Source organism: Mesoplodon bidens (genome assembly GCF_964165515.1).
Source record: "Mesoplodon bidens genome assembly, chromosome: 3".
In the NCBI taxonomy this organism is placed as follows: domain Eukaryota; kingdom Metazoa; phylum Chordata; class Mammalia; order Artiodactyla; family Ziphiidae; genus Mesoplodon; species Mesoplodon bidens.
This window is the reverse complement of record NC_138178.1, coordinates 92,448,928-92,473,825: the sequence shown is the minus strand read 5'-3', so window position 1 is coordinate 92,473,825 and position 24,898 is coordinate 92,448,928. Positions and strand designations below refer to the sequence as shown.

Sequence of the window (24,898 nt, the reverse complement as noted above, 5' to 3'; positions counted from 1 at the left end):
ATCTCCCAATTCATCACATCCCCACCCCCACCCCCTGCTGCTTTCCCCCCTTGGTGTCCATACGTTTGTTCTCTACATCTGTGTCTCTATTTTGGTCTGCAAACCGGTTCATCTCTATCATTTTTCTAGGTTCCACATATATGCGTTAATATACAATATTTGTTTTTCTCTTTCTGACTTACTTCACTCTGTATGACAGTCTCTTGATTCACCCACGTCTCTACAAATGACCCAATTTCGTTCCTTTTTATGGCTGAGTAATATTCCATTGCATATAGGTACCACATCTTCTTTACCCATTCGTCTGTCGATGGGCATTTAGGTTGCTTCCATGACATGGCTACTGTAAATAGTGCAGCAGTGAACATTGGGGAGCATGTGTCTTTTTGAATTATGGTTTTCTCTGAGTATATGTCCAGTAGTGGGATTTCTGGGTCATATGGTAATTCTATTTTTAGTTTTTTAAGGAACCTCCATACTGTTCTCCATAGTGGCTGTATCAATTTACATTCCCGCCAACAGTACAAGACGGACCTCTTTTCTCTACACCCTCTCCAGCATTTGTTGTTTGTAGATTTTCTGATGATGCCCATTCTGACTGGTGTCAGGTGATACTTCGTTGTAGTTCTGATTTGCATTCTGCTAATAATTAGTGATGTTGAGCAGCTTTTCATGTGCTTCTTGGCCACCTGTACATCCTCTTTGGAGAAATGTCTCTTTAGGTCTTCTGCCCATTTTTTGATTGGGTTGTTTGTTCTTTTAATATTGAGCTGCATGAGCTGTTTATATATTTTGGAGATTAATCCTTTGTCCATTGATTCATCTGCGAGTATGTTTTCCCATTCCGAGGGTTGTCTTTTCGTCTTGTTTGTAGTTTCCTTTGCTTTGCAAAAGCTTTTAAGTCTCATTAGGTCCCATTGGTTTATTTTTGTTTTTATTTCCATTACTCTAGGAGGTGGATCAAAAAAGATCTCACTGTGATTTATGTCAAAGAGTGTTTTTCCTATGTTTTCGTCTAAGAGTTTTATAGTGTCCGGTCTTACATTCAGGTCTCGAATCCATTTTGAGTTTATTTTTGTGTATGGTGTTAGGGAGTGCTCTAATTTCATTCTTTTACATGTAGCTGATCAGTTTTCCCAGCACCACTTATTGAAGAGACTCTCTTTTCTCCATTGTATATCCTTGCCTCCTTTGTCATAGATTAGTTGACCATAGGTCCATGGGTTTATCCGTGGGCTTTCTATCCTGTTCCATTGATCTATGTTTCTGTTTTTGTGCCAGTACCATATTGTCTTGATTACTGTAGCTTTGTAGTCTAGTCTCTAGTCTCCAGCTCCGCTTTTTTCCCTCAAGACTGCTTTGGCTATTCGGGATCTTTTGTGTCTCCATACAAATTTTAAGGGTTTTTGTTCAGCTCTGTAAAGAATGCCATTGGTAATTTGATAGAGATTGCATTGAATCTGTAGATTGCTTGGAGTAGTACAGTCATTTTCACAGTATTGATTCTTCCAAGAACATGGAATATCTCTCCATCTGTTGGTATCATCTTTAATTTCTTTCAACAGTGCCTTATAGTTTTCTGAATACAGGTCTTTTTTCTCCCTAGGTCAGTTTATTCCTAGGTATTTTATTCTTTTTGTTGCAATGGTAAATGGGAGTGTTTCCTTAATTTCTTTCACATTTTTCATCATCTGAGGAATGATGAAAAATCATTGTATAGGATGATGCGTATAGGAATGCAAGAGATTTCTGTGCATTAATGTTGTATCCTGCAACTTTACCAAATACATTCATTAGCTCTAATAGTTTTCTGGTGGCATCTTAAGATTCTCTGTCAAACAGTGACAGTTTTACTTCTTCTTTTCCAATTTGGATTCCTTTTATTTCTTTTTCTTCTCTGATTCCCATGGCTAGGAACTCCAAAACTATGTTGAATAACAGTGGCGAGAGTGGACATCCTTGTCTTGTTCCTGATCTTAGAGGAAATGCTATCAGTCTTTCACCATTGAGAATGATGTTTGCTGTGGGTTTGTTATATATGGCCTTTATTATGTTGAGGTAGGTTCCCTTTATGCCCACTTTCTGGAGAGTTGTTATCATAAATGGGTGTTGAATTTTTTCAAAAGCTTTTTCTGCATCTATTGAGATGATCATATGGTTTTTCTTCTTCCATTTGTGAATATGGTGTATCACACTGATTGATTTGCATATATTGAACAATCCTTGCATCCCTGGGATAAACCCCACTTGATCATGGTGTATGATCTTTTTAATGTGTTGTTGGATTCTGTTTGCTAGTATTTTGTTGAGGATTTCTGCATCTATATTCATCAGTGATATTGGTCTGTAATTTTCTTTTTTGGTAGTATCTTTGTCTGGTTTTGGTTTCAGGGTGATGGTGGCCTCATAGAATGAGTTTTGGAGTTTTCCTTCCCCTGCAATTTTTTGCAAGAGTTTGAGAAGGATGGGTGTTAGTTCTTCTCTAAATGTTTGACCAAATTCACATGTGAAGTCATCTGGTCCTGGACTTTTGTTTGTGGAAGATTTTTAATCACAGTTTCAACTTCATTACTTGTGATTGGTCTGTTCATATTTTCTATTTCTTCCTGGTTCAGTCTTGGAAGGTTAACCCTTTCTAAGAATTTGTCCATTTCTTCCAGGTTCTCCATTTTATTGGCATATAGTTTTTTGTAGTAATCTCTTATAATCCTTTGTATTTCTGCCGTGTCAGTTGTGATTTCTCCTTTTTCATTTCTAATTTTATTGGTTTGAGGTCTCTCCCTCTTTTTCTTGATGAGTCTGGCTAATGGTTTATCAATTTTGTTTATCTTCTCAAAGAACCAGCTTTTAGTTCTATTGATCTTTGCTATTGTTTTTTTTTTTTTTTTATGGGTCACTGAGGCCTTTTTATTTTGCACACAAAACCACGGGGGATCTTGCCTGTGGACACCTCGGAGATTACAATGCAGATACACATGGCTCCAGACACGTGGTGGAAGCGAGGTGAGAAAAACAATGATTTGGGCCAATTCTATGATTAGAGAGCTAGAGTTTCCAGCAGGGTTCCAGATGGTCAAGCTCGGCTTCTGCAGTGGGTCTAAGGAAGCAGTGAGAACGTCACAGGAAGGGGAGAGGGCAGTTAACTATCAGAGGCCCCTCAGAGCACCGGCGGGGGCCTTGAGCTGCCCAGGTGACATCAGGAGCAGGTCTAATTAGCCAACGAGTGACCGCAGGGCTCACCCGCCCACAGCTTACTTGGCGAGGGGGTTTCTGAAGTTCCTGCCGGCAAACTTGGCCTTGCTGCCCAGTTCCTCTTCAATTCTGAGGATCTGATTGTACTTGGCCAAGCGCTCGGATCGGCACAGTGCACCAGTCTTGATCTGCCCAGTGCACAGTCCCACCACCAGGTCGGCGATGAAGGTGTCTTCAGTCTCCCCGGAGCGATGCGACACCATGACGCCCCACCCATTGGACTGGGCCAGCTTGCACGCCTGCAGGGACTCGGTCACGGAGCCGATCTGGTTGACTTTGAGCAGGAGGCAGTTGCACGATTTCTCGCTCACGGCCTTGGAAATCCGCTTGGGGTTGGTCACGGTGAGGTCGTCCCCCACCACCTGGATTCCCGCGCTGGCAGTGAACTTCTGCCAAGCTTCCCAGTCATCCTGGTCGAAGGGGTCCTCGATGGACACCACTGGGTAGTCCCTGACGAAGGACTTGTACAGGTTGGCCAGCTCGTCAGGTGTGATGTACCTGCTGGGGTCGTCGGGTGACTTGAAGTCCAGGTCATACTTGCTCGACCTGAAGAACTCAGAGGCAGCCACGTCCATGCCAATGACGACCTTATCAGTGTAGCCGGCCTTGCCGATGGCGTTCTTCAGCAGCTCCAGGGCTTCTTTTTTCTCCAGGATGTTGGGAGCAAACCCGCCTTCGTCTCCCACATTGGTGGCGTCTTTCCCGTATTTCTCCTTGATCACATTCTTCAGGTTGTGGTATACCTCCGCTCCGATGCGCATGGCCTCCCGGAAGTTTTCGGCCCCGATGGGGAGGATCATGAACTCCTGCATGGCCAGCTTGTTGCCAGCGTGAGAACCCCCATTGATGACGTTGAAAGCCGGAACTGGCAGGATGACCTCGGCATTGCCAGCCAAGTCGGCAATGTGGCGGTACAGGGGCACCCCCTTCTCAACGGCGCCAGCCTTGCACACAGCCAGGGACACGCCCAGGATGGCGTTCGCACCAAACCTGGATTTATTTTCTGTGCCATCCATCTCTATCATCAGCTTGTCGATCTTCTGCTGCTCCACGACGCTCAGTTTCTTGCTAACCAGGGCAGGCGCAATAGTTTTATTGATGTGCTCAACAGCCTTTGAGACACCTTTGCCCATGTAGCGCGTCTTATCATTGTCCCGGAGCTCCAGGGCCTCGTAGATACCAGTTGAGGCGCCACTCGGCACAGCAGCTCTGAAGAGACCTTTTGAGGTGTAGAGATCAACCTCAACAGTGGGATTCCCACGAGAGTCGAAGATCTCTCTGGCGTGGATCTTGAGGATAGACATGGTGAATTTCCGGTCGCCTGAGGTCGCCACACGAGAGAGAAGCAGAGGGTGCTGAGGACACTGAGGGAGAGCTTTAAGGCTCAAGGTCCGGACGTTCCAAGTACCGCGAGCTCATCTCCGCTCCACCGGCCTGGTCTCCGCTCCGCCGGCCTGGCTTTGCTATTGTTTTCTTTGTTTCTATTTCATTTATTTCTGCTCTGATCTTTATTTCTTTCCTTCTGCTAGCTTTGGGTTCTGTTTGTTCTTCTTTCTCTAGTTCCTTTAAGTGTAATGTTAGATTGTTACTTGTTTCTTGAGGTAGGCTTGTATAGCTATAAACTTCCCTCTTAGAACTGCTTTTGCTGCCTCCCATAGGTTTTGGATCGTCGTGTTTTCACTGTCATTTGTCTCTAGGTATTTTTTGATTTCCTCTTTGATTTCTTCAGTGATCTCTTGGTTATTTAGTAACGTAGTGTTTAGCCTCCATGTGTTTGTGCTTTTTACGTCTTTTTCCCCTGTAACTGATTTCTAATCTCATAGCGTTGTGGTCAGAAAAGATGCTTGATAGGATTTCAATTTTCTTAAATTTATTTAGGCTTGATTTGTGACCCAAGATGTGATCTATCCTGGAGAATGTTCCATGTGCACTTGAGAAGAAAGTGTAATCTGAGGTTTCTGGATGGATTGTCCTATAAATGTCAATTAAATCTATCTGGTCTATTGTGTCATTTAAAGCTTGTGTTTCCTTATTAATTTTCTGTTTGAATGGTCTGTCCATTGGTGTAAATGAGGTGTTAGGTGTTAAAGTCCCCCACTATTATTGTGTTACTGTCGATTTCCTCTTTTAGAGCTGTTAGCAGTTGCTTTATGTATGGAGGTGCTCCTATGTTGGATGCATATATATTTATAATTGTTATATCTTCTTCTTGGATTGATCCCTTGATCATTATGTAGTGGCCTTCGTTGTCTCTTGTAACATTCTTTATTTTAAAGTCTATTTTACCTGATATGAGTATTGCTACTCCAGCTTTGTTTTGATTTCCATTTGCATGGACTATCTTTTTCCATCCCCTCACTTTCAGTCTGTATGTGTCCCTAGGTCTGAAGTGGGTTCTTGTAGACAGCACATGTACAGGTCTTCTTTTTGTATCCATTCAGCAAACCTGTGTCTTTTAGTTGTAGCATTTAATCCATTCACATTTAAGGTAATTATCAATATGCATGGTCCTATGAACATTTTCTTAATTGTTTTGGGTTTGTTTTTGTAGGTCCTTTTCTTCTCTTGTGTTTTCCACTTAGAAAAGTTCCTTTAGCATTTGTTGTAGAGCTGGTTTGGTGGTGCTGAATTCTCTTAGCTTTTGCTTGTCTGTAAAGCTTTTGATTTCTCCATCGAATCTGAATGTGATCCTTGCCGGGTAGAGTAATCTTGGTTGTAGGTTCTTCCCTTTCATCACTTTAGGTGTATCATGCGGCTCCCTTCTGGCTTGTAGAGTTTCTGCTGAGAAATCAGCTGTTAACCTTATGGGAGTTCCCTTGTATGTTATTTGTCATTTTTCCCTTGCTGCTTCCAATAATATTTCTTTGTCTTAGGCTGTCTTCATTTCTTTCCATTCTTTTTCCTTGATTCTGTTCCACAGCAGTGAGTTCCACCATTCTGTCTTCCAGGTCACTTATCCGTTCTTCTGCCTCAGTTATTCTGCTATCGATTCCTTCTAGTGTAGTCTTCATTTCAGTCATTGTAGTGTTCATCTCTGTTTGTTTGTTCTTTAATTCTTCTAGGTCTTTGTTAAACATTTCTTACATCTTCTCGATCTTTGCCTCCATTCTTTTTCCCAGGTCCTAGATCACCTTCACTATCATTATTCTAAATTCTTTTTCTGGAAGGTTGCCTATCTCCACTTCATTTAGTTGTTTTTCTGGGGGTTTATCTTGTTCCTTCATCTGGTACATAGCCCTCTGCCTTTTCACCTTGTCTATTTTTCTGTGAATGTGGCCCCCATCAAAATTTTTGATCAAGAAAAGAGCTAAATACTTGGACTAAAGGGAGACACAGTGTTCCGAAGTCCCCACCTTCGTTCACAAACCTCTCAGGGAACTTGGAAGTTGGTCCAGGCCAGGATCAAACTGGGCAATTTACTTCCCTACTGGGATGAATGGCTGCTAGGACCTCATAAATCATTTAGAACAAGACCCCCAAAATGTGTTTTCTTAAAAATCAGAAGCTCCTGATTAGGCTCTTCCTTTGGCTTAACTTCTATATAGTGTCTTAAGAGAATATCTCATATATATGGACATTTTGGAAGTATTCCAATGAGGCAATTCTCTATAAAATCTTCATAATGATAGCTAAGTTAAAGCAGTAAATAACAACAAAGACATTTTTCAAACACCCATTTTGCAATATAAATAACCATCATGAAAACTTCTCCCTTTTAGAAAATCCCCCACCTTATCTGGAGTTGAGGAGGCAGTTCTTTTTCCTCTTCCCATACAGTCATTTCTACAATGTATTTTATCACTGAAGGGAATATTTTCCTGGCTTGGGCAATTACCTCTTCATTCAACGGACAGCGTAAGTTCTGCAACAAAGTATAGAAAAACATACTACCAATGTTGTATACAAGTAAGTGGATGAGAAAGATAATGTTATTAATTTAGAGCAATAATTTCAATGAGTTCATTCACACCATCCTCCAAGAATGAATTTAACTTCAGCTCAAGAGGCTGCTATTCACATTGGTTTAGCTTAACTCCCTGTGGCCAAGTTGGTGCTACAGATGACAGAAAGGAAAGAAGGCAAAACCACAGAGGTCTCCTTTATGATGCTCTTCATTATGAATGTTCTTCCCTGCCTGAATAATTATATCATCAGAGAACAATGAGTTATAGGGACTGGTTATCCCCTCCAGCTGACATAAACTTTTCTCACTAATTTATTTCAACTGATCTTTATAGCCACTCTGTTAAGGCAGAAAATTAAAGGCATTTAAAAGATAAAGGTCCCATCCAAGGTCAAAGAACCTCTAAACAGATATAAAAAGCAAGACTAAAATCTGGGCTTTTGACTCCCATGGGGGAAAAAAAATGTTAATTTCATTACAAAATACCACTTCCTTAATAAAAGGCTTGTTCAAACCAATTAGCTAAAAAAACGCATTTAAATGCTCTATGTCATAAACCATTATGGAAATGCAAATCAAAACCACAGTGAGATACCTCTCCATACTTGCTAAGGTGTCTATAATCAAAAAGGGAGATAACAATAAGTATTGGCCAGGATGTGGAGAAATTTGAACCCTATACACTGCTGGTGGAAATGTAAAATGATGCAATTTGGAAAACAGTCTGAGAGATGCTCAAAATGTTAAGTATAGTTACCATATGACCCAGCAATTCTACTCCTAGATATCTATCCAAGAAGAATGAAAACATATCTGCACAAAAACTTGTACACAAATATTTGTAGCAGCATTACTCATAATAGCCAGAAAGTGGAAATGACCTAAATTTCCATAAACTGATGAATGGATAAATAAAATGGTATGTAATCCAAACAATGGAATATTATTTGCTCATTAGAAAAAACAATGAAGTACATGTTAAAAAAGCACTAAAGTTATACTTTAAATGGATGAATTTTTTAATACATTATGCAAGTTACAGCCCAATAAGATGTTTAAACAAAGCAGTAAGCAGGAAAAGAAACATAGTAGCTCTTTAAGACACACACACACACACACACACACACACACACGTAAAATCCACTAGAAATTCAGTACAAGGCTTTTAATATTCAATTTTAACCTACCTGCTATAGACCGTACTAATGAACTGTATTTTATTCTGTGGTGACCAAAACATTAACCTACACATTTATTTTTTTGCACCTATTCTTTCTCACTCCCCAATGCTTTATTATTTTAATTTCTACCATCTCCTCAATATGTCACCTTTCCTCTGGAGATTTTGCTCAGAAGCTTTTGCTAGAGAGAAAAAAGAGTGCCAAAGGTACTAAGAGCAATATTAATCCACTATGTTCCTATTTCTTATCTTTTTTAGCTCAATATTTCCTTTCAATTCTTCAGAAAAGTAGTCTGAATTAAAGAGTTAAGAGAATCTACTCATTATTTCCATACTGTATCAATCAGAGGCTAAGTTCTTCAGAAGAGGTCTGGTAAGTACAGAAGAAACTTTTTTTTTTTTTTTGACTGTGTTGGGTCTTTGTTGCTGCACGTGGGATTTCTCTAGTTGTGGCGAGCAGGGGCTACTCTCCATTGCAGCACGCGGGCTTCTCACTGTGGTGGCTTCTCTTGTTGTGGAGCACAGGCCCTAGAGCACACGGGTTTCAGTAATTGCAGAGCGTGGGCTCAGTAGTTTTGTCTCACGAGCTCCAGAGCACAGGCTCAGTAGTTGTGGTGCACAGGCTTAGTTGTTCCAGGACATGTGGGATCTTCCCAGACCAGGGATCGAACCCATGTCCCCTGCACTGGCAGAGAGATTCTTAACCAGTGTGCCACCAGGGAAGTCCAAGTACAGAAGAAACTTTTAAATAAATCATTTATAGCTTAGAAAATAAGAAGGTCCATTAGAGAGAACAAAAGGGTGATAATCAAAATAGATTTTAAAAAACCTTAATAATTAACCCAGAAATGTACTGCAGGACTAGAAAGAAACTTCTCTTAAATATACTTTAAGAGATACTGCCAAATGCTGGATGATGGGCTGATTAGTATCAGCCAGGTCTAATTACATTTGGTAAATCCCTATTCTGGTTGCCACAATGCCACACGCCTGGCAGAGTATGGATTTCACATTCACCAAAGCAGATATGAAACAAATGCGAAGTACAAAGGACTGTTGGGTGGCAATTGATTAGTTATATGCTAGCCATAAGTGTCGTTCTCTCACATCTAGATCATGAATCAGATCTAGAGTCATTGCAGAATATCCAGATTTACCTTCAGAATAAGCCTGAATGACCAATTACCTTTGGAATCTAATTATAAATCCAAAGAAATCCAAGGAGATCAGGTTAGTTCAGGACTAAATTCAGTGTACTGAGGCCATATGACTCAGGAAAACCACCAACGGACTGGAATCCCATGATGTAGGAAGAGGGAGGCTAGTTTTGTAAACTCAATGAGCTATTTAACTCCCAAGGATTCTTCAGCTACTTAACACAAAACAGTACAAAAACAGTTTTCTAGAATGATTAGTTATGGAATGAAGAGGATATAAAAATCAAGCCACACGCAGTGGTTGAGAGTCCGCCTGCTGATGCAGGGGACACGGGTTCGTGCCCCGGTCCGGGAAGATCCCACATGCCGCGGAGCGTCTAGGCCCGTGAGCCATGGCCACTGAGCCTGCGCGTCCGGAGCCTGTGCTCTGCAACGGGAGAGGCCACAACAATGGGAGGCCCGCATACCGCAAAAAAAAAAAAAAAAAAAAAAAAAAAATCAAGCCACAAAGCCCTCTGACTATATGCTAAAATATTCCAATACCCTTAAAAAAATATATCGGAGGAGGAAATGGAAATAATCAGAATGAAAAGGTTCTTAAACAGAAACAAGAGGGACTTCCCTGGTGGTACAGTGGTTAAGAATTCGCCTGCCAATGCAGGGGACACAGGTTTGAGCCCTGGTCTGGGAAAATCCCACATGCCATGGAGCAACTAAGCCTGTGCGCCACAACTACTGAGCCTGCACTCTAGAGCCTGCGAGCCACAACTACTGAAGCCCGTGCACGTAGAGCCTGTGCTCTGCAACAGAGACAAGCCACTCCAATGAGAAGTCCACACACCACAACGAAGAGTAGCCCCTCCTCACCCCAACTAGAGAAAGCCTGTGTGCAGCAATGAGGACCCAATGCAGCCAAAAATAAATAAATAAATTTATTTAAAAAAAAAACAGAAATAAGAGAATGAATAGAAAGGGACATCTGGTGATATTTAATCAAGCAAATTTTTTATTTGTCAAATGAAGGAATAATCATTTGGAATCAGGACAAATAAATGAGTAAGAGAGAAGAGGCAATCTAAAAATAGAGGGCTGAGGGACTTCCTGGTGGTCCAGTGGGTAAGACTCTGTGCTCCCAATGCAGGGGGCCCGGGTTCGATTCCTGGTTGGAGAACTAGATCCTGAACGCATGCCACAACTAAGAGTCTGCATGCCGCACCTAAAGATCCCAAATGCCACAACTAAGACCCAGAGCAGCCAAAATAAATAAATATATATATATTTTTTAAAATAAATCAATAAAAATTGAGTGCTGAACAATAAGGTACATGTTAACGATAGGTGAATGGGTAAAGAGTATATGAATATTCTTTGTACTCTATTTTTGCAACTTTTTACAAATTTGAAATTATTTCCAAATTCAAGGTTAAAAAAAAAAAATGTGCTAGAGCCCAGATTCTAAAGATCTGTATTTTAGTCCCAACTGTCACATTGTCTGGATTACTATGGATCTTTAATACATTTAAAATCTGTTGGATCTATTCACACTCATAACTCCAGTTTTCCCTGGCAATTCTCATAAATTTTTCCAGAAGAACTTCTGATTACTTTTGTCAAGTTCCAAAAGAGAATTTGGCTGTTATTCTGACTGGGAATATAATGAATTTATGGACTAATTTTGGAAAAACTTTTATCGTTTGTAATACTGAACCTTCCAATCCAAGAATGAAATGTGTCTTCTGTTTTGTTTTTTTTTCTTTCATGCCCATACTCCTATAGGAGTATAGTTTTAAAGTTTTCTTAAAACAGACCTGGCAGATTTCTTCTTGGTTTTTTTCCTAGGTATTTTATTTTTTTTGATGGTATAGCAAATGGGATCTTTTCTTTCACTACATTTTCTAAAAGCTATTGCTTGTAAGGGCATTCAAGAAATATTTTTTCTGTAACAACCTAAGTGGGAAAAGAATTTGAAAAAGAATAGATACATGTATATGTAAATAAATAAAGTGACTTGCCTGAAAAAAAAATTTGTTGAATACATTAAACTAATGATTTTTAGTATGTAAGTTCCATAACTAACAACATAACTAAACTCTACTATAGCTTCTAATTCTTTTTCAGTTAATTTTCTTTGGTTTTCAAGGTATAAATCATGACTATTTTGCCTCCTCTCCAATATTTATGTATTTTAGTTCATTCTGTTTGTCTATTTGACTGACTTCCAGAATAGTAGTAAATAATAACAGTAGTAGTGAATTTCCTTATCTTGTCTCTATCTATAATGGGAATACACTAGTACTTCATCATCAAGCATGATTAACAGCTTTTGATTTGAGGCCAATAATTCTGGAAGAAATTGAAAATCTTATCAAAGAACTACTTTCCCAAAAAGTGCCAGGCATAAACAGTTTCACAGATGAATTCCAAAAACAGTTCATTCTAGGAATGTAGGCATAATTATGTTATATTATTCTGTCAAACTTGATTTTACCTGTTAATGTTTTATTTAGGCTTTCAGCTTAACAATTATTAATACAACTGATTTATAAATTCCATATTATGTCAAATCTGAAGTCAGCATAATGTTGGCTTTATATAACAATTTTGGAAAATTTCCCTCTTCTGCCCTCTGTATTCAGGAACAATTTGTATGTTTTTGTTATTTGTGTAGCGTTTAAGTAATCGAGTGATTTTTATTTATTTTTTATCTTTTTTTTAAATACAGAGAAACAGAGAAACCGGTATAATAAAAACAACTTTTACCTAAATTTAGTAACTCTTTTTTCCATATATGCTTCCTTTTTTGTTGTTCGAGTATTTTAAGGTAAAAAATAGTCATCATGATATTTTACTCCTAAATATTTTAATATGTATTTAACATGGACATTTCCTTACATAATCTTAATACCCTTATTATAACCTAATAACATTAACAATAACTTTTAAATATTATCTGATATCTTGACCATATTCAAGTTTCCTAATTATTCCCCAAATGACTATCACATTTGGTTATACCTCAAGTCATTTACATCTAAATGAATCTCCCATGCCCACCCCTACACTTTTGTTCTTCATGACTGAGGTAAGGCCAATTTTTCCTATAAAAAGTCCTACATTCTAGATTTATCTTGAAATGTCCTATATATTATATTTATCTTCCTTGTGGTATTCTTTATCTTGTTCATCTCTCCCCTGTATTTCCTATAAACTAGAAGTTAGATCTCAAGGCTTTATTAAGTTCAGGTAAAACACTTTTAGCAAGAATATTTCATTAGTGAGACTATGTACTTCAATTTCTTACCAGCTTGAGATAAATTCACATACCATATAATTCACTAAAAATATACTATTCGATGGTTTTTATGTGCAACTATTACCACAGTCAGTTTTAGAACATTTTCATCAACTCAAAAAAACATACAAAAAACCTTTCATGATCACCCCCAAAAGGTCTCCATCCTCATAGACCTAAAAAATCACTAATCTAGTTTTTGTCCCTATGGATGTTCTATTCTGGACATTTCATATAACTGAAATCATGTGATATGTGGTCTTTTGTAACTGGCTTCTTTCACTTAGCATAATGTTTTCAGAGAGTTCCTCTAAACTAAGTATGTTTCAGCACTTTATTCCCCTTTATAACCAAATACTATTCCACTGTATGGATATAACCTAACTACATTTGCTTATCCATTTATTAGTTGATGAATATTTGAATTGTTTCTGATTTTCATTAAGAATAATAATACTATTCTATTATTGTATAACACTGTTTTATTATAATAATAACACTATTATGAATAATGCTATGAATTTTCATGTATAAATAATTATTTGAACACCTGTTTTCAATTATTTTGAGTCTGTCTAGGAGTAGAATTGCTGGGGCATGTAGTAACTCTACATTTCACAGGTTGAAGAACTGCCTCTTTCCAAAGTGGGTGCACCATTTTCATTTCCACCAGCAGTGTCTGAGGGTTCGAATAACACTTGTTATTACCTGCTTCTTGATTATAGCCATTAGAGGATATTAAGAAGTATCTCATTATGGTTTTGGTTTGCATTTCTCTAATGACTTATGATGTTGAGCATCTTTTCATGTGCTTATTGGTTATTTTGTATATTCTTTGAAGAAATTCATATTCAGATCCTTTGCCCATTTTAAAAACTGGGTTGTGAAGAATTCCCTGGCTGTCCAGTGGTTAGGACTCCGCGCTTTAACTGTAGAGGGCACAGGTTCAACCCCTGGTTGGGGAACTAAGATCCTGCAAGTCACACAGTGAAATGAAATGAAATAAAATAAAATAATGAAATGCCACCACTAAAAAAAGAGAAAAAAAAACTGGGTTGTCTTTTTATTTTTAAGTTTTAAGAGTTCTTTATAAGTTCTACATACCAGTTCCTTTTATCAGATAATATGACTTGCAAATATCTCTCTCTCATTCTGTGTGGTATCTTTTCACTTTCTTGGTAGTGTCCTCTGGAACATAAAAGTGTTTAATTTTTTTTTTTTTTTTTTTTGCAGTACGCGGGCCTCTCACTGTTGTGGCCTCTCCTGTTGCAGAGCACAGGCCCCAGACGCACAGGCATGGCAGCCATGGGTCACGGGCCCAGCCGCTCCGCGGCATGTGGGATCTTCCCGGGCCGGGGCACGAACTGTGTCCCCTGCATCAGCAGGCGGACTCTCAACCACTGCACCACCAGGGAAGCCCAAAAGTGTTTAATTTTGATGAAGTTCAATTTAAGGTTTTTTTTTTCTTTTATTACTAATGCTTTTGGTGTTACATCTATGAATCTATTGCCAAATCCAAGGTCATAAAGATTTATCCCTATGTTTTCTTTTAAGAGTTTTATCGTTTTTGCTCTTAATTTTAGGTCTTTGATCCATTCTGAGTTAATTTTTGTGGTTGGTGTGAGTTAGGGGTCCAGATTCATTCTTTTGCATGTGGATATCCAGTTGTCCCAGTCCCATTTGGTAAAAAGATTATTCTTACCCTAGTGAATGGTCTTGGTACTCTTGTTGAAAAATGGCTGACCACAGACATGTGGGTTTATTTCTGGGATTTCAAATTTATTCTGTTAATCTATATTTTTATCATTATGCCAGTACCACACTGTCTTGATTACTGTTGCTTTGTATTAAGTTTTAAAATAGGGATGTGTGAGTCCTCCAACTTTGTTCTTCTTTTCTAGGGTTGTTTTGGCTATTGTGGGTCCCTTACAATTTCATACAAATTTTAGAGCCATCTTGTCAATTACCTAAAAAAAATTTCCAGCTGGGGAACTATACTGAATATGTAGCTCAATTTGGGGAGCATGGCCTTTAATATTGTGATTTATAATAAGAAATATCTTCATCCCAGTTTCTGGCACAGAGCTCCTAAAACCCTTGGAATTTCCCAAGTGAAGAAGTGGGGGCTGTCTTTTGTTATGTTTATCAGGTGACTTTTAGAAAGTACCTAAGGATTCGGGCTGGTTGCCTGGAGACCCAACCTGTGATTAGAAGGTTGCAACTTTCAGTCCCATCCCCATCCCCAGAGGGGCTAGAGGTTGAATCAATTGCCAATGGCCAATAATTTAACTAATCATGCTATGTAACAAAGCCTCCATAAAAACAAACAAACAAACAAAAAATCTCCCATGGGCTTCCAGAGAAATACACACAGATGTCTCTAAATACATAAAAGATCTACTACTGCTAAATTCTTTCCAGGCAACGAAGCTTTCAGCCCCTGCATGCTCATCCCCTAGATACAAAAGGATGCAATGGACACTTCAAAATGACTGCTTTTCTCTTCCTTAGGTCAGATAAATTCTGAGGTAAGCCCCCCGCCCCAATTTATTTTTCTTCCCATTACATTTATATATAACTGAGTTGATTTGAAGCATCAAGACATGCACATGTTAGCACAAGTTAAGATCTGATCACATCTAAATATGCCTGCACTAAATCCAGAACTGTGACACAACAGCACTTAAGTAAAATCTTTGTAAATCTGCTTCCCTAAATCTGGGACACTGAGAAACAATTAGAAAAATGCAACACTGTCCAGAAACTGTACATGTTGAAGGAGTGGATATTCAACAAAAGTCTGTCAATGACCATAAGTACAAAGTAAATACTAAAAATGTTTTAATGCAAGTAAAAAAATATATTCTTGTGAAAATATTTAGGTTTGCCAAAAATTGTCTTGTTAAAGCAAGACAGTTTATGCCATGCCCAATTATTTGTTACACGATTTCTGTGCAAATCTTTATACCTGGACAAAGCCTCAGTCCTAAAATGTTCTTCTTTAATTAAAATTTATCCAAACTCAATCAGAAGAGTCCATTTGAATTTATTGTTTTACATAAACAACATTAGAATCTATTTCTTTTTATATTTTTTCTTCCAGTTTTGAGATATAATTGACATAGCACTGTATAAGTTGAAGGTGTACAGGATAATGATATGACTTAAATACATCATGAAATGATTACCACAGTAAGTTTAGTCAACGTCCATCAAGTCATATAGATACAAAGTAAAAGAAAAAATATCTTTTCCTTGTGGTGAGAACTCAGAGTTTACTCTCTTAACAACTTTCACATATAACACACAGCAGTGTTAATTATTTTAATCATGGTGTACATTATACCCCAGTACTTATTTATCCTACTGGAAGTTTATACTTTTTTGACCACCTTCATCCAATTCCCCCTCCTCCCACCACCTGCCTCTGATACCACAAATCTGATCTCTTTTTCTATGAATTTATTTGTTTGTTTTTGAAGTATAATTGACCTATAATACTATGTTAGTTCCTGGTATACGACATAGTGATCTGATATATATTTGATAATAAATGGTCACCGTAAGTCTAGTCACCATCTATTACCATACAAAGATACTATATAATTATTGACTATACTCCCCACACTGTACACTTCATACCCATAACCTATTTTGTAACGGAAAGTTTGTACCTCTTAACCTCCCTCAACTATTTTTTTCCTCCCCCTAACTCCATCCCCTCTAGCAAACACTTGTTCTCTGTATCTGTGACTCTGTTTCTGTTTTGTTATGTTTGTTCATTTGTTTTGTTCTTTAGATTCCACATATAAGTGAAATCATACAGTATTTGTCTTTGTCTGATTTATTTCACTTAGCATAACACCCTCTGGGTCCATCCATTTTGTCTCAAATGGCAAGATTTCAATTTTTTATAGCTGAGTAATAGTCATTTTTGTGTATGTGTGTATATATACACAGACACACACCACATCTTCTTTATCCATTCAGCTACTGATGGACACTTAGGTTGGTTCCATATCTTGGCTATTGTAAATAATGCTGCAATGAACATAAGGGTGCATATATCTTCTCAAATTAAATAAATTTTGTACTTCTTTTTTCTTAATTTCATCTTTGTATTGTTCATTACTAATGCATAGACACAAGTAATTTTTGTATAATTATCTCATATCCTGCAACTGTGCTGAATTTATTAGTTCTAATAATGTTTTAGTGGATTCCTTAGTATCTTCTATATACAAAATCATATCATCTGCAAACAGACATAGTTTTACTTCTTCCTTTCCAATCTGGGTGCTTTTTATTTCTTTTTCTTGCCTAACTGCCCCAGCTAGAACCTCCATTACAATACTCAATGGATATGCTCTGTGGCAAAAGCAGAATCTGCCTTATTCCTGATCTTAGGGGAAAAGTATACAATATAATTATAGTTGTGAGTTTTTCATAAATGCCCTCTATCAGGTTAAGGAAGTTTTCTTCTATTATAAGTTTACATCTCTTTTTTAAAATTAATTAATTAATTTATTTATTCATTTATTTTTGGCTGCATTGGGTCTTTGTTGTTGTGTGAGGGCTTTCTCTAGTTGAGGCAAGCGGGGGCTACTCTTCGTTGCAGTACGCAGGCTTCCCATTGCGATGGCTTCTCTTGTTGTGGAGCACGGGCTCTAGGCACGCAGGCTTCAGTAGTTATGGTATGTGGGCTCAGTAGTTGTGGCTCTCAGGCTCTAGAGCGCAGGCTCGGTAGTTGTGGCACACAGGCTTAGCTGCTCCACAGCAGGTGGGATCTTCCCAGACCAGGGCTCCAACCCGTGTCCCCTGCACTGGCAGGCGATTCTTAACCACTGCGCCACCAGGGAAGTCCCTATAAGTTTAAGTCTTCTTATCATGAAAGTGTGTTGGATTTAGTCAAATGCTTTTGCTGCATCTACTGAAATGATCATGTGGCTTTGTTTTTTATTCTATTTATATTGTATTACATTAACTGATTTTCAGATGTTAAACTATGTACTGTATTTTACGTCATACGAGGAGGCTCATTATGCCATATCAACCCAATATTCATAATGATGCTAATACCGATGACTGGTTTCAGGTGACAACAGTATGATGCCCTCCCCCGCCCGCCTCACTGTACAGTTTTGTTTTTTCCCTTATGACTAGCAAGTAATCTATGAGATGGTAATTCAGAACCATGTCCATATTGTTCCTCATCAACTCAAGTTTTAAGGGTTTTAGCATCCATTAATGATCCTTGTCTAAATCAAATATTTCCTTAGGGTTTGCAAAATGTTGATTTTTCTAATTCTATTATTCCTTCTCTATTAGCTAGCATTCCTGTAGAAAGAAGAGCTTTACCTCATGAACTGGAGATACTTGCTTACGATGAAATACAATTCCTGTTGAAAAGGTAGAATAAACGTTTAGTCCATCCCCTTCAATTACCAGTTTTTAGAGTAAGGAAATGATACAATAACCACTGCATGGCAACAAACAAGTTTTATTCTATTTAGTTCTCATGTAAGTTTCATTATTAGAAACTCATGGGTTTTTATGTATTAAGTATGATTCAATCAATCATAGTGGTTATTTATTATTGTTTTTCTGATGCCCCAATTGTCCAACTCAGGTCAATGGGAGCCTTTTCAAACTGGGTTCTAGGTTCTTTTGACACAAACCCATCCTCACAAGCCTACCTTATCTATTCCCTAATTCACATGTGGAATCAGGTAGTTTTACAAAAAGCCCTGATTTCTTTTTGTGGGAAATGGTACTTAAGAGATCAAAATATATACCCTAAGGGTATTCAATGCTATTGAGTTATCAGGAACAGTTTAAAGAGTACAAAAACTATTTATTCCATAAGTTTTGAAAAGGATTCCTCTGTGAAACTATTAGAGCATGGCATTTTTTAGGAAGTACTTTCTTGTGACAATTTTCTAAATTTCTTCAATGGTTACTGCCTATTCAAGTTTTCTCTGTTTTTGAATAAATTATGGCACTTAATACTGTCTGATAAAAGAATCTATTTTCAAATGTATTTGTTCCGAGTCATATAAGGAGCCTTTTATGATCCTTCTGTATCTGTTCTATGGTTATTTCCCCATTCCTTTTTTGTGTGTGTGTGTGGTATGCGGGCCTCTCACTGTTGTGGCCTCTCCCGTTGCGGAGCACAGGCTCCGGACGCGCAGGCTCAGCAGCCATGGCTCACGGGCCCAGCCGCTCCGCGGCATGTGGGATCTTCCCGCACCGGGGCATGAACCCATGTCCCCTGCATCGGCAGGCGGATTCTCAACCACTGCGCCACCAGGGAAGCCCCTCCCCATTCCTTTTTAATGGTCTACATCTGGGCTTGCTTGCAGTTTTTTTTCTTGATTAGGACGTATAATGGATAATCAGTTTGCTGACTTTTTTTTCTTTAAGAAAAGCTATTATGGAATTTATGTGTCAATTCTACTGTTTTCTAATTCATTATATTCTCCTTCTATCTATTAATAACTACTTCCATTTGCTCTTTTAGGTTAATATATTGTTTACTCATCAAATTGCTTAACAAAAAAGTATTCTAAGTTCATCTTTTCATTGTAAATTCATTCCTTCTTTAGAGAAATATGGAATATAATTATCAAACACTTAAATTCTCTAGAGTCAAATAAAACTCCTTACGTTTAAATATTAGAACATAAAAATCAGGATTATCAATGGAATTCGGCTTAACCCATACACATAACATTTATTTCTATTTAATTTCATCAACCTTAAAATAGTTAGCAATTAAAAAAATAGCAATATTCTTACCTCTTTTGTGGTACCTGCTCTTCCAGGTTCATGACTTATACAAAAAGGGCCAGTTTTCCATGCTTCTGTGTCTCCACAGTCACAAAATCCTCCTCCAGTAGAAGTATGCATCTGATAAATGAAAAACGAGTATGTCTTAATTTCAAAACATATCACAAAGCAAAGAAGAATGATAAAGATGACTCAAATAATAAATGTTTCCCTCTGTTTCAACCTTAATTGCCTTTAATGTTATAGATATATATCAAAAAATATTTTGATTAGTTAACCAAAAAAATATCCTTAATACCTAATCACAACAAAACTGAACCTTCAAAATTGGTATTTTTGAAACATATTCAAAGTTTTTAAATAATAGTTTTTAAAACTTTGTACTAATGGAGGAGAACAGATTGTGACGTGTGCAAAAAATAATCTATACTTTACCCAGAATGCTTGAGTAGATTTTATGATTAAACAAACTTCTTAAAAATCATTATAATGATACTTGTATAAGTACTTAAGACATGTATAAAGTATTTTCATCTATATTGATGTTCCACAGCAACTAAAACTTATTCACAACATTTTCCCTTTGAGGGTTCCTATAAAAAAAATTATTTAAAATATCCTAATTTAGATAGAGAAGGATGACAATGACCTGAATTTGAGTCTTCCCCAAATCTCCCCCCTCCAAAGCATACAACTAACAAGGAGAACAAATAAAGCCACACATGACCCATGTCTGCAAGATTGCTAGGAGACAAAAAATAAATACCACAACCTTCAAATGACTTGCTTTATCAGAGTTCCTGTTGCCTATCACTTCAAGTCTGTGGTTACAGACAACATGAGAAGGAAGCTTAAGTGACCCCATGAAAGAGAACAGAGGGGTACAAAGGACTTAGATCAAGCACAAACAAAATCATGCTCTAGAAGACAAAGCCCAATGCCAAGGGACAAATACTGAACACAGGTTAGGACTTGGTGGTTCACAGGGAAAGAGACTGAAAGTGAGCAGGTCCAGAAGTGGCCACCTCAGAAAAGCACTACTTTTGGAGGAAAATCAAATACATTAAAAAAGGTGGTGACCCATTATAGATGGGGCAGTAAATGAAAGAAGTAAGTAAGAAAGAAAATTTAAGGATCCTATGAAACAAGAGAGAAACAAGACATGCCAGACCCTCCCCTCACCTCACCACCATCACCAATATCATCTATAAAATAAGTTAGGGACTTCCCTGGTGGCGCAGTGGTTGAGAGTCCACCTGCTGATGCAGGGGACACAGGTTCGTGCTCCGGTTTGGGAAGATCCCACATGCCACGGAGCGGCTGGGCCCGTGAGCCATGGCCGCTGAGCCTGCGCATCTGGAGCCTGTGCTCCGCAACAGGAGAGGCCACAAGAGTGAGAGGTCTGCGTACCGCAAAAAAAATAATAAATAAAAAAATAAGTTACATAGAAGAGGCTAGAACTGACAGAAGAGAGCACTTGTGAAACCTATCCATGAAATGAAAAAGAACAGAAAAAAGTACACCATATCCACACAAAACTATTGCAAAAAAAAAAAAAGCCAAAAATGCAAATAAGAGCCAAAACCCAATTATGAAGCTGAAGAAAACTATACAATGCTCCAAACTGAATTACACAGCCTCAAACAAGCATTAAAAACCCTTAATCAGACTAAACACCTTTAATCATAAATACAAGAACTAAGAACAGAAACGGACAAAGAAATAGGAATAAATAAAATGAGACTCAAGTGAACTAAGGGGAAAAACCAGGAAGAAAACGATATCATATCATATCAGGAATGAATTTTTTTTAATTATAAGATGATAGACTCAAATGAAAAGTTAATAAACAGCACTGAAACAAAGCAGGAAAACAAGAGAATGAAAATAAGATGAAGTAAAGAAATACTTCACAGTAGGCAAGCAGGAAAACAAGTGAATGAAAATAAGATGAAGTAAAGAAATACAGGGTCAGAGAAAAAGTGGTTGAAATAGAAGATAGGCCTAATAGAGGCAGATGAGTATAACTGGAATCACCAAAGAAAAATCAAAACAATGGAACAGAGGTAATATTTACAACTGTAATCTAAGAAAACTTCCTGGAAATAAAAGACCTGAATCTACACAATCAAAGGGCCAAGAGTGACTGAGAAAAAACTCACTCAGTATGATCAACTCCAAAGTATACCCTCCTAAAACTACTGGACTTTAAAGATAAAGGTCCTGAGGCCCTAGGCAAAAAGATGAAATAACATAATCACAAGAAAATTAGACTGGCATCAGACTTCTCAATAACAACACATAAAGCAAGACAACAGCAGAGCAGCATTTTCAAGGAAAGAAACTGCAAACCAAGAATACTGTCTACAGCCGAGCTATAATAATATAATTTTGAACATGTCAGAACTTAAGGAACACAGTATACATGCGACCTTCCTGAGGAATCTACCTGAGCAGTGATCAGCAAACTTCTTGTATAAAGGAACAGACAGTAAATATTTTAGTCTTTGCAGGCCATGGAATCTCTGTTGAATTACTCTATTCTGTTCTGGCAGTGAAGCATCAGCCACAGACAATAAATAAATGAACCAGCATAGCCACGTTCCAATAAGACTTTATTTATAGGCACTGAAATTTTAATTTCATATAATTTTCATTTATCATGAAATATTATTCTTCTCATCTTTTTTCCCAACCATCTGAAAATATGAAAACCAAGCTTAGGGACTTCCCTGGCGGTCCAGAGGTTAAGACTCTGCGCTTCTGCTTCAGGGGGCACAGGTTTGATACCTGGTTGGGGAACTAACATTCCGCAAGCCTTGCGGTGCAGCCAAAAGAAAAAAAAAAAGAAAAGAATAAAAACCAAGCTTAGCTTGCAGGCAATACAAAAACAGATGGTGAGCCAGATCTGACCCACAAACTGTAGTTTACTGACCCCTAGAGGATGAGCTTCAGCTGACCAAGCAGTGACTGGGGAAACCAGAAAAAGGACAGATGGCAAACATTTTATGTATTTAATTTTAGCGCTAAGAACAAATCAAGGGTGTTGAAAGATATATGGATAGAAGAATGTAAACATTATATGATCTCACAATCAGAAAGACTACAACTAAAAAGTGGGAGAAGGCAAAGAGAAGGCAACATAAGATTATCAACTATTAAATAGGTAATAGGAGGTAGTCAAAGATAGCATTAAAACAGACTAGATAATAAAAAGTTACATAAGGGAGTAAAAAGGAACTAAAGGCACTATAAAAATTATTAGTACAAACATTATCACTAGAACAATAGTAACAAAAGAAATTAGAATATACAAATCAATTTTATATACTGAAGTATGCTAGACTCATCCATGATTACTAAAAATGTAGTTGTTTCAAATGAAAGTAAAAGCATAACCTGAGTATAGGGAATGCCATGGAAGCAAGGCACAAAATCCATAAGCATTAAAAAAAAATCCGGCAAATTTGACAACATATAAATTAAAATGTCACTAAGGCAAATGATAGCATATATCAAGTTTAAAAGACAGAAAACAGATTTTATATAGTCAAAAAATACACTTAATTTATAATCCAGCAATATCATCCTGAGGTTACCCCCCAAAAATTAAAACAAATACCCACACAAAGACATGTACCTGAATGTTTGTAATAGCTTTATTTAAAAGCTGGGAACAAGACAAATATTCATCAACTGATGAACAGGTAATATATTGTGGCATATCCATACAACGGCATACTACTCAGCAATAAAAAGGAACAAACTGCTGAGACATGAGAGGATCTCAAAGGCATTATGCTAAGTGAATATAACCAGATAGGAAACACTACATACTATATGATTTCACTTATATGACATTCAGAAAAGCCAAAACTATAGGGACAGAAAACTGATCAGTGACTGCCAGGAGCTGGGGTAAGTGGGCAAGAGGACTGCCTGAAAACAGGAGAACTTCTGGGAATGATATGTTTTATATATTGATTATTGTGGTGGTTACTGAACTGTATGTCTGTGAAAACTCATGGAACTACACTTACAAGGGTAGATTTTATTGTATATAAATTATATCTCAAAAAAATCTGACTTTAAAAATTATTAAAGACAAGCATAGTAAGAGAAAATATTTGTAACGTATATAACAGCAGTAAGAAAAAAGCAAAAGAAAAATAAGGATAAAAACAGGCAATACACAGAAGAAACTAAACATACAATTAAAAAATGAAAAGATGTTAATAATAGTAATAGAAGTGCAAATTAAAATGAGATTATTTGACTAACAGATTGGCAAAAAGTAAAAAGACTGACTAAACAAACTTTGGGGGTGTAGATAAAGCACATTCTCATATCCTTTTTTTATTTTTTTATTTTTATTTTTGGCTGTGTTGGGTCTTTGTTGCTGTGTGCGGGCTCCCTCTGGTTGCAGCGAGTGGAGGCTACTCTTCGTTGCGGTGCACGGGCTTCTCATCGCAGTGGCTTCTCTTGTTGCAGAGCACGGGCTCTAGGCGCGCAGGCTTCAGCAGTTGTGGCACGCAAGCTCTAGAGTGGAGGCTCAGTAGTTGTGGTGAATGGGCTTGGTTGCTCCGCAGCATGTGGGATCTTCCCGGACCAGGGCTCAAACCCATGTCCCCTGCATTGGCAGGTGGATTCTTAACCACTGCGCCACCAGGGAAGCCCCACATATCCTTTTAATGGGACTGTAAATTGACACAGCAATTCAGGAAAAACATTTGGCAAAATCTATGAAAATTTTAAATGCATGTACACTTCAATCCAGAAAATCTACCTCTAAGAATCTAGTCTCAAGCACTCTTTAATATATATACTGGTTTATATTAAAACAAAGGTATATGTGTATGTTCCATTATTTGTTGATCAGTGAAAAACTGGAAACAGTGTAATCATCTAGAAAAGGGTGATAGGTTAAATATTTGATGACATATTCCCACAAAGGAATACATGCAGCAATTAAATAAGGCAAGAGTTATTATATCAACACAGAATTATCTCCATGATATATTAAGTTAAAATCAAGTTGCAGGGAGTTCCCTGGTGACCTAGTGGTTAGGATTCCAGGCTTTCACTGCTGTGGCCCAGGTTCAATCCCTGGTCAGGGAACTGAGATCCTTCAAACTGTGCGGCATGGCCAAAAGAAAAAGTTGCAAAACAAAATATATAGTAGGATCCCATTTGTACACACACAAACATCCTCCTAAACATATAAATATATATATGAGTGTACATGTTTGTACATGCATAAAGATCTGTAAGGATGTGCACTAAATTGTGTAACAAAGAAAGTATGATGGAACAGAAAGGCAACA

At 37.7% G+C, this 24,898-nt stretch overlaps 2 protein-coding genes across 3 annotated transcripts in view; both read right to left on the bottom strand.

Moving 5' to 3' along the window:
- UBR1 (ubiquitin protein ligase E3 component n-recognin 1) overlaps positions 1–24,898 on the bottom strand; it is a 159,926-nt gene that overhangs the window by 87,955 nt on the left and 47,073 nt on the right. For both annotated transcript variants that reach the window (XM_081229400.1, XM_081229401.1), the window contains exons 4-5: positions 19,584–19,694; positions 6,984–7,114 (exon numbers count right to left, since the gene is read on the bottom strand). In XM_081229400.1, coding sequence (XP_081085526.1) covers positions 6,984–7,114; positions 19,584–19,694 — 242 coding nt within the window. The remainder of the gene's footprint in view (positions 1–6,983; positions 7,115–19,583; positions 19,695–24,898) is intronic.
- Positions 922–4,688, bottom strand: LOC308614272 (alpha-enolase-like). The gene has a single exon (XM_081228582.1). It carries the CDS (start codon positions 4,554–4,556, stop codon positions 3,252–3,254), a length of 1,305 nt encoding a protein of 434 aa, XP_081084708.1. The 5' UTR covers positions 4,557–4,688; the 3' UTR covers positions 922–3,251.

Coding starts and splice junctions, on each gene's coding strand:
- LOC308614272 (XM_081228582.1), bottom strand. CDS start 4,556: ATGTCTATCCTCAAGATCCACGCCAGAGAGATCTTCGACTCTCGTGGG.